Source organism: Sparus aurata, chromosome 12 (genome assembly GCF_900880675.1).
Source record: "Sparus aurata chromosome 12, fSpaAur1.1, whole genome shotgun sequence".
In the NCBI taxonomy this organism is placed as follows: Eukaryota; Metazoa; Chordata; class Actinopteri; order Spariformes; family Sparidae; genus Sparus; species Sparus aurata.
Genome location: NC_044198.1, coordinates 19,215,671 through 19,235,409, shown reverse-complemented (window position 1 = coordinate 19,235,409; position 19,739 = coordinate 19,215,671). Strand labels below are relative to the sequence as shown.

The 19,739-nt window shown below is 39.8% G+C and overlaps 1 protein-coding gene across 2 annotated transcripts in view; it reads right to left on the bottom strand.

Annotated features, from left to right (window-relative positions):
• The window catches only part of shc3 (SHC (Src homology 2 domain containing) transforming protein 3), a 20,701-nt gene extending 1,448 nt beyond the window's left edge, over positions 1–19,253 (bottom strand). Inside the window, exons 1-15 of one of the 2 annotated variants that reach the window (XM_030436687.1) lie at positions 19,103–19,253; positions 18,767–18,814; positions 17,449–17,622; positions 14,880–16,281; positions 10,923–10,993; positions 8,252–8,315; positions 7,074–7,193; positions 5,789–5,842; positions 5,135–5,186; positions 4,915–5,044; positions 4,307–4,457; positions 4,040–4,133; positions 3,745–3,936; positions 2,317–2,642; positions 1–2,224 (exon numbers count right to left, since the gene is read on the bottom strand). The exon at positions 1–2,224 is cut by the window's left edge and continues 1,448 nt beyond it. In XM_030436687.1, coding sequence (XP_030292547.1) covers positions 2,096–2,224; positions 2,317–2,642; positions 3,745–3,936; positions 4,040–4,133; positions 4,307–4,457; positions 4,915–5,044; positions 5,135–5,186; positions 5,789–5,842; positions 7,074–7,193; positions 8,252–8,315; positions 10,923–10,993; positions 14,880–15,527 — 2,031 coding nt within the window. In that variant the 5' untranslated portion in view covers positions 15,528–16,281; positions 17,449–17,622; positions 18,767–18,814; positions 19,103–19,253 and the 3' untranslated portion in view covers positions 1–2,095. Of the gene's footprint in view, positions 2,225–2,316; positions 2,643–3,744; positions 3,937–4,039; positions 4,134–4,306; positions 4,458–4,914; positions 5,045–5,134; positions 5,187–5,788; positions 5,843–7,073; positions 7,194–8,251; positions 8,316–10,922; positions 10,994–14,879; positions 17,254–17,448; positions 17,623–18,766; positions 18,815–19,102 lie in introns of those variants that run through there. The other variant, XM_030436686.1, reaches the window with a different exon arrangement.
• Positions 19,254–19,739: the final 486 nt, after the last annotated feature.

Below are 19,739 nucleotides of genomic sequence, written 5' to 3'. Positions count from 1 at the left end.
TTATTTCACTTGTTCTTAAGTCATAAACATGGGAGAGAAAATTCAATTTAGATCAGACTTTTTCGTCAGAAAATTCATCACCACAAAGTGTTCTTCTAATTTGCCTCTCAGGGCTTCCGTATAGATTTGATGAAATTATGTCACAAAGAGCTGGATTAAGAAAGGTTAATGGCAAGAAACTGTCAAAAAAAAAAAAAAAAGGGAAAACCTTTAAATGATTCTTTGTGCCCCTTTTGTCCTCACAAAAATCCCAAATATCTTCCTTTCAGAAGGGACACAAGGAGTCAAGGAAGCCTGAAACCAAAAATAATCTGGTGCTGGATAATTATCTGAAGATCCCGATTCTGCTCTTCTTTGCTAAAATATGTGTTGTTGTGAGATGCATGTACTGTACACTCCCTCTTGCAGCAAAATACAGGCACGTTATATTACATTGCATCTGTCTTGTCAAACTCATTGAACACATGCTGATTTTGGTTCAATTGAAGTGGTCCAGTGCATATCAAATACAATGCCCCATTCATTTGGTTTCCATCAGAGTACTGACAATAGTAAGGATGAGAGCATTTTTTCTGTTGCAGTAACTGCTGTGAGCTATTTTCTAGAAGCCTTTTTTTTGTGTGGTTTTTTTTTCTTAATTTTGATTCCCGCTCTACAAAAACAGTCCGTTTAAACCTAAAGACAGCAAACTGTTCTGAGGAGCGATTGTGTACCGTGGACTGCAAAATGCAAATTAACCCCCGACCTGTAGAGTTGCATTTTCCCCCTGTAAAGCAAAAACACAGCCGGCATCCTTTTGCTACTTACAAGTGATAACACAAGAGAAGTTGAAGTGAGTGTGACTGACAGGGGTAAACAAGCATATCTGTGATGACATCTAGTGGCAATAAAGCAGTCTCGCCATCAGATATCCACACACGTGAATAAGTGAATGTGATCTAACATCAAACATTCTGCAGTGACTGAGTGCTCAACATTTCGTCTAATTCGCAAGTAAAGTGTGTAAACTACGTCTCAACACATCAATAATTCGCCGTGGTACAACTGACACAGATCTAACTCTCCGATTGTGCTATTCGTTTGTGATGATTCCAATGATGACGGTAACTTTTACGGGAAAAAAAAGAAGAAAAAAAGGCGAAAATGTCAATCAAGAGTGTGAGAATATCCGTTGCATGACGCAAGCCCCCCCCCCCCCGAAACTAATCATTGACTACACACCTAAAAGAAGAATCCAAACCAATTCAGAAATAATCACTGGTTGAAAAGCATAAATATTTTACAGTGTCAGCATACACAAGCACCTCTTTCAAATAAAGGGGTATCAAGGTCTACGAACAATGTCCACAAGAACGGTTGATTTTAAGTCATGCGACTGCAGTGACACGAGAAAATACTTCATAAAAAAGGTTGATCTTTAAAGCCATTGACAGCACTATGAAGGATGTCTGTTTGCACCTCGACACTTTGTGACTACTGCAAAGCAAAAACACATTCGGTTCTAATCCCCAATAAAAGCAGATTTCATATAGTGACTAATTGAGTGAGCTGTCACGCTATTGGTGAGATTAAAGGACATTTATCTAAAGTAATTCGTTACAAACAGCATTTTTTGTCCAAACTGTTTTTTTGTTTCCTCGACCTCTCAGCCAACGGTTTCCTGTAGAAATGCGGTTGTGCTTGACAGACAAAACTAAAATTTCAGGTTTTTTTATTCTAAAATACTCTTGTTAACACCTCTCTGAGGTTTGATTTGCACTTCATCTAAACTACAAGAACAATTGTCTCTTTTTTTTTTATCTTTTAAAACACCAAATCAAGATATTATGTCCAAATGCACCTATGTCTTCTCAAAAATATAGCATTTCAGTCATCACAACAAAATAATAACAGTTCTATAAATATTTTTTTTTTCATCTTAAACAAATCTTGCGTCTTTCAGTGCCTCCACAAAAGTAACCACAGGACAGTTTCCCAAATACACCGTCAGCGCCTCGAGCCTTTGAGCATCTTCTCGTCGTGTTTCATCTTCAAGTTTCAGGATGGTAGGAGAGACTGTCCGGAGCTTCCTATTTCCCATCAGGCATTGCAAGCATCACTGTTTCCTTCCAACGGGCTGTAGGAGACACAGTTCACTCCCAGCGGACACAATCGGCAGATTGTTGTCACGGTGATGGCCAATTAAATGGCTAATGCTGTCAAATATGTGATCTTTTGTCCGTACCTTTGAAAAGAGAAAGAAATGTTAAATGTCTGTTATGGACAAATAAGTCATAACTATCTACAGTATCTCCCACAGACATTTCTTCTTCTTACCGTGCCTTCAGGGTCCACCAACAGCAGGTGTTTGGCAAGTCCATTGTGCATGCCCGTCAGTACATAGGACCCTGGGTTGGTAGTGCTCTTACGAACCAGGAAGTCCCCGTCATCTTTCAGCAGTTTTTCAGCGTCACGGCGGCTCATTTTGCCGTGGTACCACGCCTGTCCCTCCAGCTCCTCCTGTGCCCGGAAGGCCAGTGAGCGCACAAGAAGAGGGCTCGAGTTGTCCACGGACGCCGCCTTGTGCAGAGCAGAAGTCTGGGACAGGGGCTGCCCCTGGGACGACGGATGGGACTGCGACTGAATGGCGTCCTCGAAGGGCTCTGGTATGGATGAGGGCAGTGCCAAAGTGAAAAATTAAGAGTGGAAGGATACCTTTAACTTGACTTAACTCCTGCAGGTACAGCTCAACTATACTAATCCATGAATCAGCTTCAGAAAATTTTATTATTCAGGAATCTTCCTGTAAAAAATATGTTTTCACACTTGCATGTATTGGACAACCAATATACAATGTACACTAATATCCATAGAATTGAGTAACCAAGTAAAGTATACTATGTAATTTAAGTCGTACAAGCTAAAGAAGTTTGAACAACTTAAAATGATTAGTTTACTAAAAAAGTAAACTCAGATTTTACAGTGTACAGACAATTTAGAGTTACCAATTAACCTGACAGGCATCTATTTGGATCGTGAGAGGACCTGGATGGAGGGAAAAAAAGACACCACACAGAAATGAGCAGGACTGTGTACAAACACACATATTATAATGTTGGGGATCTTTTGCAAATCATAAGTTTTATTACTGACTAGCACAAGCCAATAAGAATTTTATCACAATATAATGACTAATTATACTGTAGAGTTTGTATAGTACTGCAATAATTACTTATAAACAACTTTCATTGACTGAATTTTTCCACATTGTGTCGTGCAATACTCTGATTAAAATCTAAGTTTCCATCAAGCAAGTGCTGGAGGGAGTAAAATGCAAAACTACAGGAAGTACAGAACAGGAACAGTTCACTTCTGAACAGCATAGTTCACTGCTCACATGTAATTTGTGTCATGGATTCTTCATACATAGTTACGCACATCCTTATGTAACTGATCTCTCATGTATGATAATAGCAAGGCTACTGCTGAAAAGAGTAAGGAATGAAGCTGTACGCTGACATTAACACTGTTGTCCTATTGTCTTCACTCTGATGAGGTGTTATTATAACGCCACACTGAAGTCATAGAGAAACAAAAGCAAGGAAACCCCTATAATTAAGATCTGTAATTAGAAAGTCATCTTACAATTTATCATGAATGCAGGGCAAAGATGCTGCTCAGAGACTGCAACAGGTGAGTCTTGACGAAATCCATTGTTCAAGTCACGTGACCAGAGACTGAAACTACCTGCACGCCGACACTTACTCATGTCAAACAGGTCCTTCTGCGGGCTCTCTTTGGCTGCTGCTGCCATACCCTTTGTCACATTTTCTGCCTCTGCCTGGAGCGCCGCGAGCACCTGGGCGTCGATCTGCTGGGTGTTCACATACGCGGGCATCTCTCCTGTTTTTGATGCCTGACCTTTGCTCTCAGGCAGACTGCTGATATCAAATGATCCTACAGGAAGACATTCACAAAGGCAATCAGAGCCACAGTGTTGAATTCATTAAATTCTGCTAAATTGAACATGTCTTATTGGTTGAAATATGGATTTTCTTACCTTGTTGTATAAATATGGGCTTTCTTTCATCTCCCCAGTTTTCTCCACAGTGCCGCCCCTGGTAATACGTCTGATCAACCGAACCTGGGCCCATCTGGTGACATACAGACACACAGTGATCAGTTAGGACACATCTGAGGGTTGATATTTTTAAAAAAAGGACTCCGTTAATTGTGCTACTCTGATTATGTCCACATGAGAACAAAAGTTCAAATAAATTGTTCAAATTGATGAGATTCATCCTCATTAACTGAGTGGTACACGTACCTGGCATCCATCCACTGCATTCTGATTAGTCAGCCGGGCGTCAATGAAGCCTCCAGGAGGTGGCATCTTACCAGGAATGTTGTTATAGTAGGGATGTTCTGCTGACTCCTCCTCCTCCTCTGTCCATGGTAACTCATCCATGTTTAATACCCTGATGGAAAAACACATTTTGAGGGTGAACTCAGTGCTGTCTGTGAGTGTGCTTGTGTTGTGACACACTACATGATGGTTGGGCAGATTTTGAATCATATTTATTTCTACTGACAACTGTGGAATCCGGCTATTGTCAATTTGTGGCTGGTCTAAACAGATTATCTGCCAAACCTATCCTGTAGTGTGGATGGACAATATTTCTTAAACCTGATTGAAATCATTTAGGGATTTAGGTTAAACAGTTTTATGGGACGGGATTAATAGGCTCTGGTGTTTACAAGCAACAATGAATTTAAATATGAATTTGAGGCTGTTATGGAAAAAGGTTATCAACTTCTAATCAACCCATATCAATTTCAGGTTTAAAGGATAATAACAATTTTCAGTTTAAGCCCTGCTTACTCACTCATCCCTGGTGAATATGCCCTTTTGTGAGTGTTATGTGAACACCTCACCTGTCATGTGTGGAGGACAGCTTGCTGGAGGGACACTGCAGGTACTGCTGGAAGCGAAGGTCAAAAGCCTGGCCGATGGTGCTGATGACGTCCTGGGCCAGACCGTCAGAGCACTCCAGGATGTGACACGCTGACGAGGGTCAGAGAAACAAATTCTAACACGCATGTTGTACGTGAGATATCAGATACTTTATTAAGTAGCAAAGCAATTAACACCCACCTCTTCTGTTCACAGGGTCCTTTGCTACATAGGCAACATAATCTGTCGTTTCCTGAAAAAGACACATTACAACTGTTGTAAGAATTTCCAACTACGGTATAAAATATTTGACAACCTTTATTTTGTCTGATTAAGTCACAAACTAATTAATGATGTAATACAAATTTGAAAATCATTATAATTTGGTTGATGCCTTGTTAAAAGAGTGATAACACTTTTTTTTAACAGGTTTTCATAAAAATACAAAAAATATATATATCATGTTATTGTAACATTCATATACATACAACCCCTAAAACTGTGCAATTATGCCAAATTATCAAATAGATAGATTATAATAATCATGTAAAATAGTACAAATAAAATAGCTGAATGGTAATAACATACAGTTATCAAAATATTTACAACCAGTGATTGGGAGGTTTAAGATAACATTTCTTAAAAGGCAAAAGGGTGTAAGTTAGATTTGTTGACACATTCTTTGTACTGTAAATAAATGTACTGCATTGAAAGGTGTTCTAAATAATAGTATCTACCATGAGCTAATAATGATTCCATCCAAAATGTAATTGTAAAATTGTGAATCAAATCTTTTTGTCATGAAACACTTCAGGTTTAATTTGATCACAAGACACAGGCCCTCGCGTTACTTACAGGGTCACCACCTGATGCAAAGGAGATGGACTGCATGTGATGGTTGGCTATGATCTGTCAAGAGCAAAATCAGACAGTAATTGGAAGTTAGTGAATGCCTCTTTATACACACAGAAACAATCAGAATTTGGTTAATTTCTTTGCCTTGAACTGCTTATATGACAACAAAAAACCATCTGGTATCGAACACAATGTGAGACAGCCATATTGGAAGTATTCATCTCAGCGGCCCTTAAAGGAAAAAAATAATATCAATGACTGCCTGTTAAGTATGGAGCTGGAACAAAAAGGTACTATCCGCTTTGCATAAAAAATGGAAACAAGGGGAAACGATCAGCCATACTCATCATTTCAAAGTTCAATACGCCAACCTACCAATACCGCTTTGTGTGTTTGTTTACAATGTGCAGAAATGTTAAACAAAAAAACGTTTTTCAAAGCTGTGGTTAACAGTGTGCTTCACTTTGATGTTTTTGACCAATTTTCTTCTTATATATAATTAATTTTCAGTTTAGAAGTTTATTTTACAGGCTGTCATCCAGCAAAAGTATAGTATTTAGTCAGCTAACCATCACTGCCTGGTTGAAAACACATCTAATAGGCAGCTACAGTGAGAGGTTGCATGTTTACTTCCTGGTTACTGGTTACTGGTTAGAAAGAGCCAGCAAAGGTGAAAAAAGTAAGTTCCCAGATGTGGTGCTTTCTCACTGGGAGAATTATTGGTCTGTCTTGATTGAGTTATGTGAGTGGATTCCAAGTATTTTTTTAATTTGGCACCATCTGCTGGCAGTATCGAGAAGGACACAGTGATACAGGTGAAACCACTGACCACCGCTCCCACAAAGAAAACTATTTTATTAGCCATATCACTGGCTAAATATAGCAATGTCCCAAGTTGCCAACCTCCTTTGGTAATTCTAGAAACATCTGGAGGGTCAAATGCTCTTTCTTTCCTCTGCTATTCCCTTTATTGCTGAAAACCAAATTTAGAAAAAAATGTCAACTGATCAGTTTTTATCTTTTAAAATGAAAGTTGAAGATGCATTCTTGATCTTAGGGACACATATTGTATGTGTAGTAAATGTAAGGTCCACTTACTTAGCGATTCACTGAGCCTTCAATCATATCTCATGGCCTTCTTTGGTGAAACCTTTTCGGTATTTGGGTTTTTTTCTGACCCAGAATAAAGGAGGTTTATGCAGATCCTCTGATAGAATATATTTCTTCGACGTGCTTACGTGGCTCACAGCATCCTATAACTGTTTATAAAAGGTTGCACACTGACCTGTTTGCCGTCAGGGGTCATCAGGTTGAGGCTACTGGTGGAGATATTTAGGTTGATGGACATGCCAGCAAACTGCAGGTTGCTCTTCCCCAGGATACTGGACAGAGCTTTGGATGGTGGCTGAAAGGATCAGAAAAGGGACATAGAGACACAAACAAACAAATTAGAGCAACAAAGTCTATGATTTTAGTTATGCACAGTTATTGAGCTTTAGATACACTGGGCTAACGGTACCTTTGGACAGAGTCAGGAGCCCTGTATCCAGTCTTTATGCTACGCCAAGTAAGCCAGGTGCTAGCTGTAGCCTCATATCTAGTAAGTCTCCGCATAGAAGTCACTAAATATACCTCCAAAAGATAGCCCACATCCCAAATTTCATTTTATAATAACAACAACAACAACAACAACAATAATAATAATAATAATAATAATAATCCCTGGTATTGATGGTGTCATCGTAGCCTGTTTGTCACACAGTCAAAATAACATAATCTTATATCTTACATCTATTCTGAGAGAGAAACTGGTCTGCACTATTTTTTTGTTATATACTCTTCCCTGACATTTAAACAAGCTCTTGAGTGCAGAGTAATGCTTCATTTCACACCCCACATTCAGACAGGCTCCTCACACATTGTGGACACACCATGTACATGCACGCACACATGGAAGACATGGGCACGCACACACACACACACACACAAACACACACACACACACACACACACACACACAAGCTCAGCCTCCTGATCACAGATATTGTGCACTACATGAGTCACTAAGCACTGTGCGCGGTGTGCAATGCATCGTGGGCTGGAGCTACGCCCACGCACATACAGTGCCATACCTCTTCATCTCTCTTCTCTCTCCTCAGCCCCTCTCTTCTCTAAGTACAATCTCTCTCTCTCGTTTCCTCCTCCCTCTATCTGTCTCCGTTTTCCCTCTCTTTTTACATGAAGGAAGGAAAAGAGAAGAAGAACTTACAGAGGCGATTCTATATATAGAACGTGGAAGGGTAAATGAATATCTAATGCTGTTTCCTCTTATTCTCTCTACTGTATTTTTCACCAGCATTGCATTTCTCAGCTCTCTCAGTCCTTCCGTGATCACTCCATCTCCCTCCCTCCCTCCCTCTTCTCTCTCTGTCCTCCCTCTTCTCTCTCTGTCCATCCATGTACCTTTCTCTTCCGCAGAGCTCCTTTGGTCCCTGGAACAGCCTCACACACCAGGCTGATGGCTTCCCTGGAGGGAGGGCGAAACGAGAATGAAGCCAAGATGGTGACCACAGACACCCACAGAATCACAGTTATTTCGACATGGAGTTAGACTGTATTTACAGTTAAGATTCATGCCAAGAAAACAAAATGAATATTTTGTTGACAGACTATATTAACTTTTAAGAGGCTGAAATCAGAGAATTTTTATTCATTACTCAAACAAATTATTCGATTATCAAAAGAGTTGCTAATTAATTTTATAGTTAGACACCTTATTGATTAATCTTTGTATATTTGGTAGAAAGGCCCAGCTGTACCCTCAGCTAAATGCTAATGTCATCATGCTAACATACTCTCATTGACAAAAATAATAAATAATATTTCACTTAAAGCGATAATTTCAAGGGGATCACTAAATCAAAACTAAAACTTGGTGTGTGAAAAAAACAAAAAAAAATGTATTGACATGAAATGAATGAATAAATAAAATCTACCATCTACCGTCTTTAGCCCAACAAGTAACCACAATATCATAATAAGAAATATAACCATATACTGAAACTAGTGGAATCAAATGAAAAAGACATAAACTATAAATACACTGCTCTAGACGAGCAAAACTGCAGGTGTATTTTCAAGACTTTTGAGCCCCTTTTCTCTCACATCTAAACTATTTCGGTTGTGAAGACTCATAGCTGTAGTCTTTTATGTAGGGGAAGTTTATTTTAGGGCACATGAGCTGGTATGTTTTCCCCTTTTAGTGGTTTTTCCCTCTATTTTTACACATTCGCTCACATTTGCAAAGCCTTATCTAAGGGTTGGGAAATAAAATGTACAGGAAGTAGAAGTTTAGACTTGAGATGTCCAACTGCCTTGTTATGTTGTCTTATTTCATTTATGTGTTTACTTTATTTAATATCATTATTGTCTTAATTCTGTGTTAATTACAATAAATAAATGTAGGGGAAAAAAGTAAAGTAAGTAAAGAAAAAGATTGTATTTATAGTCTCTCTGAACTCTACAGGCAGTTACGCATAAAATAAAATCACCTTGGCCACAGGAGACCTGAGTCAAGATTCAATATGCAGTGTAGAGTGTTTTATATTGTGCCATAGGGAATATTGTAAATGCACTGCACCTCCTGAAACCACGCAACTGTATCTTGTTGTGCAGCGCTACACATCACAGAGTGAAATCTAAAACTGTCTTTAAGATGTGAAGTGAACCGTTTCATCTGCAGCGGCCATCACCGTGCTGTCACATTCATGTAAAAGACAACAATGTTTGAATTGAATGGCGGCTAAAGATAGATACTGCTTTGATGCAGTAAAAGTCAAATTCCCCTCTGAGATGAAGGAGAATATTGGTTTCATGACAGAAACAGAGACGTTGATTTCTGTACCCTTTCTACCTGGATAATTCACACACAGCAGTAGGTTCTTTTAGAAAAGGAGAAATCTAATAATAGCAGCAACATGAGACATAGCTTTATCTCTCTGTTTGTCTATTTCTCTTTATTAGAGGGAAACAGAAACACACACACACACACACACACACACACACACACACATACACACAGCGAGAGAGCCCACTGCTGTGTGGCCTTGCAAGCTAACGTTAGTCTGGACTGACTTCAGGAAGTCAAGCATAAAAGTGGACATGACACAAACCGATTCACTGTTGGCCTTTGCCTCACTGCACATTGGTCAATGATTTCAAAGATACACATGGACTCACAGAAGACTCCATGCAAACAAATTGCGATGACAGGAAACGTATTCCAAATACATATGATCATCGAAGTCACGGGAGTGGGATTGCAGATAGAATCGTATGGATTCTGAGAACTTGTAGTTATACGTTTACATCTGATGAGGCATGACAGCGAGCAGTGGCTGTCTACAAAAATACACAAAACTAAATGTATTCAATACTAAAGGGAGTCATGTGTAGGCATTTGGGCAAAGATAAAAATTCAGAAGCTTTATTTTTAATTCACAAACACTAAAACATCGGAACTGATAATACAGTTCACAACAAATTCAACATAGTCAGTCTCTACAGCGCTATTCGCACAAGACTAGTATTACCTGGGGACCACTAGTCATTTGTAAATTTGTAAATTTGTAAAGATGACATATTTGACATAGTGAAATTGGTTGTTTTTTTGGGTCAGAAAACTATACTGACATGTTAAATGAGTGATGACAGAGAAGGTTAGGAGCACCGAAAGGTTGTCATATTGAAGTTCAGACACAAGTTCTATTACTTCATCTAAATGAGCTTAAAATGTGTTTTTATGCTGCAGAAAGTGAAAAAATGACTGTAAACTAAAATAGATACAGATGTTGGTGTAAATTATACGTGGTTATAGGGACAGTTGTTTTCACGTTTCAGCAGGTAGCGGCTGAAATGCTTGAGAGTACTATTGCTTTTCTACTTCAAACTCCAAACATGGCTATTTTTGTCAATGAACAACTGAGTATTTATTGTCAACAAATAATCATCAGTCTTGTGCGTGTGTTGTTTTTTTCGGTATAAACAACAAAGCAGGATAACTGATTTGCTGGGATTTGTTTGATAGGAAATCTCAGTGAATCCTAAAAAGTCAGAAAACCAGGTGTGGACATACCTCGTAATCTGTGATCTTGTGTTGAAGTCCAGTGATCTCATCGATCGAAGGACTTCTATACAGCCCAGATACTGCAAATCAAAAACATAAAATAGCATGTTAAAAGCAGCACATTCAATAGGATGTCAAAAGTTACATTCAGATGTTCCGGGGATGTATAGGGAACACAACCACCCCCATGTGCTTGAAATAATACAGTTTAGATTAGTTGTCTGTCCTCCGTAAAGCTAAATTCTCATTAAATGTAAAAACATTGTCATTTTTCCGTTTTATAATCTTGCTAAGATTGCTGGTTGTTTCAAATGAGAGCAACCGGTGAAGTGGATCTTCTGGAGGGTGGCTCTACATATCAGTCTAAAATTATCTCTGTAAGCTTCAGTTACACATCAGTTCTAACTTTACTAAAATTCTTAAATATATAATACAGTATAATTTATTGAACTTTAAATTCAAATAAGTTGCCTAAAATTCTTTGCAATGACTTAACTTGGCACCAGAGGTTAAGATCAACCTAACCTGCCTTAAAGCAGGTAGGTGCCAGGACTCCAGTTGCCATAGTAACAGATGTTGATTCTCAGTCATTTCAGAAGATTTCCTGTGAGCAACAAAAATATCTCAGATTTAAAAGATATCTGGCGGATTTTTTGACCACTGGTAGTGCTATGGCGCACGACTCACTTTCCTGTCACTAGTTTCAGGCTAATCCACTGATCTACAAAGACACTTGCGATAAGAAAAGGGCGGTAAATAAAAACACTGTAAATACCTTTAAAAAACGAATGGCTTTGCAAATGCTTTATGAGGACGGATATACATATTCACTGCTGCAATTATTAGGCCTCATTGACAAATTCAATGCATTTTTACAAGAAACACTTAAAAAGGAACTTAAACATCTACCATTTAGCTGCGAAAGAAAGGCAAAGATAAACTTTGCACGCCCTTTCTAGCTGCGTTGTGCATCGGTTGTACATATCCTCATAAATTAACACTACATTGTAGTGTATGGAAATGGACAGGGTCAACACTGGGACCACAAATTTACGTGCACCTGTAAATAAGAGTTGCAAGCAGACATACACCTGTTCTACGTTTGGTATCATGTTTTTTTTACTTTCCAGTTGAAAATGGAAACATCCAACAGAGTACGCCCAACACAAAGTTAGAATAAAAAATAATGTCAATGATTTTTAGATTGATCTGAAAAACTGTTACTACAGTGTGCCTCATAAGGTGACTGTAGTCATCCTATCCCATAAAACCATCCTCAGCAGCAGCAGCAGCCACCTACTCACATTACAACACCTCTCCTGATTAATATTGCACAGACCGGGAACATTTTGTGCTGACGAGTTCCTATCGTTATTACAATCACATTCATAATCTGGCTGTAAACAAAGCAGACATCCAGACACACTAACGTTTCTATTTCCACTCCCTCTCGCAGAGTTATTAGAATCATAACTTTCACATTATGAGACCCCTTCTCTCCGGTGAGTGTTTTTGCAAGTACCAGCAAACAAATAACATTTTGTCAACGTGACGTTTGCACGTTTTTTAATGTTACCTATTTTTAGAACCGTGTGTTTGAAGTGCACCCTTCAGCAGGTCCAAAAATAAATCCAGCACTTCTAAAATTGGTAGAAAACTATTCTGAGCACATTATGAAGACATTTCTCTGACAGCTGAACAATAAACAAGTGCATCGTTCATACAGTCATAACTAAACATCACATTAATTATGAAAATCAATGGGAAGCCACAAATGATCTCAGTGAGCCGCAGAATTTCTAAGTGATCGTGGCGAACATGCACTCACAAAACTGGCTATAGCTCGTGTGAACTGGGGTTTGGATATGCTCATAAATTTCAACATTTTGTTTACTAAAATGCACAGAAAAGGCTTTGTTTTGAGAAATACCTGTGTGCGTGTGGAAAGGGCCTCAGTGTCTTGCGTAACACTGTCTGATTGGTTACGCGTCACAAGTAACAGCCAACACTGACTAATCTGAATCTGCTATAACTATAAAGTAAAGTGATCAGATAACGTAGATGAAGTAGCAGAAAATGGAAATACTAAAGTAAAGTACCTCAAATTGTACTTCAAGGGTAACTGCACCAACTTTAAACATGCAAGTGTGTCTGCAGGTCTTGGGGAGTACTACTGCTTATATGGTATAAGTGGTAACAAGCCTTCTCTGGTTCGGGAGGAAGCCGCATGTAATCGGCTCAGTGGCTACGTTGCATTGGGGTTGATGTAGACGCCATGTTGGAATAAACAGGGTGATATCTCTGGTTCTGCTGTACTGATTTTGATCATTTGCATTCCAACTGTCCATCATGAGTCCAAGATTGTTATAGGTGTGCAATTTTAGCCTAACTTACCCAAAATGCAATTAAGCCACAGAGTGACATCACTGAGGGCATTTTATCAATCTTCCTCTGGAGCCAATAAAAAAGCTTTAAAACTACTTTTACACATATGCAGTCGTACTCCCCGAGAACTGTAAACACCCTTTACTGTGTAAAACTGGTTATTTATCTGCATTGCGAGCAGCTAATAACACAACATAAATGCAATAATCAATGCAAAAAGGGGGTGATCTCTATAATTAAATAATTAGGAACATCACAAACAGTCATGTGATCACATGATCACATGCCTGTTAAATGGGTGGCTCTTAGTGACGAACAAAGATAATTATCGTTCAAATCTGCGGTTCCCCTCATGTCTTCTGGTTTTTTTTTTTTTTTGCTCCTCTTTCTAGGACAAAATCTAGACTGACTGTGCAAACACATAGCTACCATGGGCTAAAAGTGTGAGTGTAAACAGTGTCACTGTCAATCAATGTCCCTTTAGAGTAATGGTGCATGATGGGCGAGGAGTGACCGCATGATGTTAATTAAAAGTGCTGTGAGCATAACACCACGTTGAACTCAATACACACAGGACTCAAACCACAGGAAAAGCGGGGGGTGGGGGTGGGTGGAGGGGAGCACAGACCGGACCCATTCCCCCTCTCACAGTGAGGATGCTTTCAGCAGCATTGACTGGACAAACAAGCGCTCCCCGTCCTTAATGCAGTTAATGGAATGCCACGCTGGTCACAGACACTACAGGCTTTGTTCAGACAAGTTAGAGTAGGTGTCATATGATGGCAATCGTACAGCGTAACTTAATTTGGAAAATTATACTTGTGCACGTATGCTTGAAAAATAAATGAAGCTTCTTGTTTATATGTTCAGGCAACTGCACACTTTACTGTGAGGTTTCAGGGAAAATGGTTTGTTCCATTTTTTTCCATTCACTTGATACCTTGTCGAGCCAGGGCTCAGCATCATCACTCCTCATGCTAGTGACTCATTGCCGGTATGATGACATTCACAGCTCTCGTAGTTGTGAGCCAACTTGTGCTCCTTTAAATGATTTCTGATGTTTGGGGCGACAGTTGATTAAGGTGAGATATGATGAGACATATGCGCTACGTGTATGGTTATTTTTTTCTTGCTCCACCATTTCATTATCTCTGAGCTAAAACAGCCATACAGCTCATAGGGATGCACAATGTACAGAAATAACACATCACCATGGTTACAAAAGCAAAACGCTGCGGCAGCACATACACAAGACAGACAAAAATACCGTATTGATTGAATGGTTCACAGCACTGATTAATGTTGTTTTTGTTTTCCCTATCACTGTACTTTTCCTCACTGTTGACCTTCTCCATTTCCTGAATTATTCAATGTCTTTTTTCTGGTCGCTGCTCCTTCACTCAGCCTTCTGCTATAGCCAACCTACATACACCCACTCAAGGGCATGTTGTGATGTGCCATTGAAACTATATCATCTCTCCTGTACCCCCACCCCCCTCCACAAGCTTGAGTCATTGAAAGAAAAGAGAGAATGGTGTGAAGAGGAAGAGGGAGAAAAAAAAAACAGAAAAAAAGACCAACCTTCACAATGTATGTCACTCCTGGACCTGAGATCTTCTCGCTCGAGTGTAGCCATCCTCTGGAGGGTTTGCTCACCAGTCCACCACCTCCTCCACCTGGATTCCAGTCCACTCTGCCGGGCTGGAGCTCGTCCAGCCTGCTCTTCTTGCTCATGCTGACGGCTGGCTCCAGCTGCGAGCAGGGGGTTGAATGGGAGGCCGAGCTGCACAGAGAGCCGCCCACACCAGAGGCTGCTGCTGCTGCCGCTGCTGCTGTCGCTGCACCAGGGCTCGGGCCACTGGAGCTGCCGGAGCCCGATCCCCCACCCACCTGCAGCTTAGACACAGCCAGGTCCTTGACGGCCGAGGGCAGACCCTTGATGCCCAACAAGCTGCCCGAGTTGCTGAATTTCAGGCTGGACACCTTGTTGATGAGGGTACAGAGGGTGGTGCCTCCATCTTCCAGGTGGTCAGAGCCGTGGCTGGTGGGGGTGCTGGAAGCAGTTGTGGCGGAGGAGGATTGAACCTCAGTCGGGGGTGTGTAAGATGTCTCGGCTGCAGACTGGGGGGTGGCCGAGACCTTGGGGTTCATGGACAGGCCGTGGAGAAGCTCATCGACGGATGTTACTGACTCATTCCTGAAGCGGTTGTATTTGGTACGGTGAAGCATACCCTTCTCTCTCTTGCTCTCTCCCCTCTCTCCACCAACCGACACGCACAGCCTGCCTCTTTCACAAGTGTGCTGGCAGACGTGGCTGAGCCGTGCTGATTACCCTCTCCTGTAACATAGCAGCAGCGGTACAGGCAGCAAACGCCTTTTAGCAATCACAGGCCACCTGACTGTAATTTTCTCTATTGAGGTTACAGTGGTGGTTGTGTGGAGCTGCTGCTGCTGCTGCTGCTGCTGCTGTCGCCAAAGTCCAATCTGCTCTCAATGAAATCCAGAGCTGCAATCCAATCCGTCAGAGAGAAATATACAGACACAATCCATGGAAACGCAGCATTGAGGCAGATGAAGAAGAGGATGGAGAGAAAAGGTCTCTCAAAGGCTGCCAGTGTTGTGGTGCAGCTTGTTTGGTTTCTAGCGGTGATGCTGCTACTGCTGCTGATGATTTCTAGCTTCAAAAATCCAAAAAGTGAGAGAACAGAGAAAGGTCTATGTTGTCGATGATCACGGATACTGCGAAGGAAGAGCAAATACTCTCTACTGACTGCTGCCTGCCTGCCTGCCGGCTCAGAGCTAAAGCATGACTCACTGATCTGAGAAAACCTTCTCAACAAAAGGCTTGCTGAACACTGCAAATCACTTCCTGTCGGAGGGAGAAAAAAAAACCTCCCACTTACAGCACACTAGAACCAATCAATTTTTAAATTCCCCAGTCTGATATTTAGTCCCTGTAATTCTTTCCGTCTTATTTGTTTTTCTGAGAAAAGGGAAATGAAAAAGAGAGAAGGCTTGATTACTTAGCTTAGTAACATAATTATTGGCAATAATTTGCTTGAATTCATGTTAAACACAATTCATATCTTACAAAATGGATGGTACCAGTGGACACACACAATAAGCTAACCATAGAAATGATAATAAATGAAATATGTAATGAAAACTCTAGTTTGACAGATACAATCAGAGTCCCTGCCAAAATAAAAAGAATACAAATCTAAATGTTGCCTAAAGATGTCATTTTTTAAAAAGGATGTAAAAGACACATCTATAAATCATTGAAAGCAACGATACAGTACGCAAGAATATGCAACATCATTAATATATTGTCAGTGTTAATTTATAACAGCTGCAGAATATGGGCAGACATCCCTCCTGATTCTCAGTTATGTACTTTCAAAAACCTGAATGGTTAATTCACTAATTTCGGCGCAAACATATTTATAATCAGACATTAATAAAGCTATTCCTTCCATAAAATTATTTTGAGAACATTTATCCAATGTGCAGCACTAATTCTCCATCATCATTCTGCAACTAAGGAATAAAACATTAAGTTCAAAGAAAGGAAGCAGATATAATCTATAACAGCATGTCTAAAATCTCCAGCAATCAGTCCAGGTTGAGCAACATGAATGATTCTCAAACAAACACAACATGAATGGCACGTTTCTCAGGCAGATGAGTCAATGAAACGACCAAAAGGATAACAGAGGGGGAAAAAAAGCCCATGAGTCTCCTAAAAATCAGCAGCAATGAAGCATCTTTGTCTCCCCGGTAGCAGAAAGCACACAGCCAGACACCATTCATGTAAAATGTCCACAGGAGCATCTAGCAAAGCCGAAAGACTGACACTCATTCATAAGCAGCTTCCGCTCTCACTCTGCTGCAGATTTCGCACTGCAGTCCCTCCCAACATCTCTCTTTCCTGCCTGGCAAATATAGAAAAAAAAAAAAAAAAAAAAAGACAGCACGTCTGCCTCCTCTCCTCAGAGAAAAAAAAGGCAAACACAAAAGCAGGGAAGAAAAGGCAGCCCCTCGCAAATCAAAAGAGGTGGCAAAGAGACAAAGGAGAATAAGAGCGGAGGACAAAAAAACGCATGCAATATTTAGTCTTTTATGTGAATGAAATAGCAGGCTGGCATACCAATGTTTCTGTGAATGGAAGCAAGGCCTTTCTGCCTCTGCAAGGCAATCCCTTGGGATGGCATGGTCTTATCCAATGAGGAGCCAGCAGGATGACTCATTCAGGGGAGGCTTGCAGAATAGTGGAAGAGACCATTCTAGACGCAGGTGTACATTTTGTTTTCTCTCGGCTGCCCTTTGAAAATCATACGAACATCATCGGATATGAAATGTTTGCATAATTTATGAAGATAATGTTCTGTTAGCAAATCAAGAAATAAGAAAAACATCCAGGCAAGAAATGAGAATTAAAAATGTTCCCCCCCCCCACCCCCCCAGATTTTGATTGTCACCATTATCTGCTTTTTTTTCTACATTCATGTGAACAGTTACCACCTACACATTTAATTAGTAATTTACTGATAATATGTATGAGTGCAGATAGTACAAATACACTAGAACAACAAATGAATTCAGGTTCGCAGATGTGGTTATTTATATATTAGGACAACATTTGTCTTTTACGAATGCATAATTAGCATCTTATTGATTTTACCATTAGAGAGAAATCCTGTTAATATTTCGTATTTGTGCTGGGAATTTAATCATACATTATATTGACCTAAATGTCACCCTTTTAAATTATATTACCCTTTGCAATTTTGGTACTCCTTCAGACAGTGATCATTAATGTATATATCTTTTTATCCTTTGTTTTTCCTGCTAGCGTACAGCTGACTGTTGACATGTGCTTGTATCTCATATTAGCCTAACCTTGCTAGTAGACCGACTGAAACTTTGTTGAATGTGTATTTGCTGCTGGGTTAAATGTTTGCTATCGTACAAAACATTTTAAAACCATCAATATCTTCCATTTTTATGCTCTTGTCTTGCAGTTCTGCATCATCTTAACTAAAATATGAGCCATAATCTGATGTTAAGCATTCTAAAACCAGAAATACTGCATGACTGCATGAAAAGCCAGGATGAGAGCAAGCTGAGTCAGTGCTGTATGGAAGCTCAGGGATGTTAATATTAAAATGAAATAATCAAATTTAAGTCATTTTGGTATCAACTGTACCAAAATTGAAATTAGAGATTCTAATTACACCGTTTCATAATTTTCAGGGCATTATAACCCTGACATATTTCTAATCTTTTCATTTAAAATGCAATCTAGCCTTTTTATTTGAAGTTGACATCATGCTTTTAGCTAATATTACATTACATTATATTACCAATATGAAATAAACATAAAACAGGCAGTTGTATTTGAATAATGGCAGCATTAGTGCATTAAATACGAGCGACAGGAATGGAGATAGAAACCGGGCACCAACCTCAAATCAACACACTCCATTGCACATCACTTGTGGCCAGTTAAGAATCTGCAAAAGGAAACTGTGAAGGTCAAGCGGGATATATTGCTGATGCTCGCTCATGTTACATGCAGTTAGGACATGGTGTAACGTTTGTTTTGTGTTAAGAATAAGTTAAGAATCACCCATCGAATAGAAAAAGGCAGGACATAAAATCCAGTTTACTGTCTTGTAAATACAAACAGTAATTCAAAATATATATCAAGGGTGCAGAGTAGGGCTATCAGATTTGTATGAAATGATTATTGTGGCTAAAAGATTTCATGATAATGATATTATCGCAGTATCTACTCGTACCGTAGAGTGTCTTGCTCTCGTCTGTCATCTCCTTTGATCTGATTGTGAGGCAGTAGCAGACACAAGCTGTGGTAGTAGCTAGCTAGCTAGTTGCTGCGTGTTGTTGTTTGTTTTTCACGTTTAATGGCGGGTGGCGACCAGCACTAAGGTGCATTAAAACAATGAAATGAAAAGAAGAAAATAAGAAATAATTTAGGAGCAATGAATTACTTTAGATGATAATATCTAATGCGTATCATCAATATTTCATTTTTAAATATCTAAATAATAGCATCGTTATATTCACATAAAATGTTTTTCGAAGGACTGTATCCATGGGAACAGAGGTGCGAAAAGGTTCTACTCACCCATTGTCATGTTGTGTGTACAGGTGTCCAATGAAGCTGACATCCTGAGGCACTGAAGGCCCACCCACTGTTTTTCTACCTCTGTGGAGGGAACCATAAGGCGACTGAGTTGAAAAGAAATGGCGGGAATATCTGGATTATCAACTGAAATAAGGAAAGAATGATGGTTTGTCACTGTGGGCATCTCCTGCTTATTGACTGGTGCTGTGAAGAGACCCAGTCAGCCCTCAGTAGGAGTTGGTGGTGCAGCAGGGTGCACAGGCCCCAGCGTGGAGCTTCCTGTATGATGA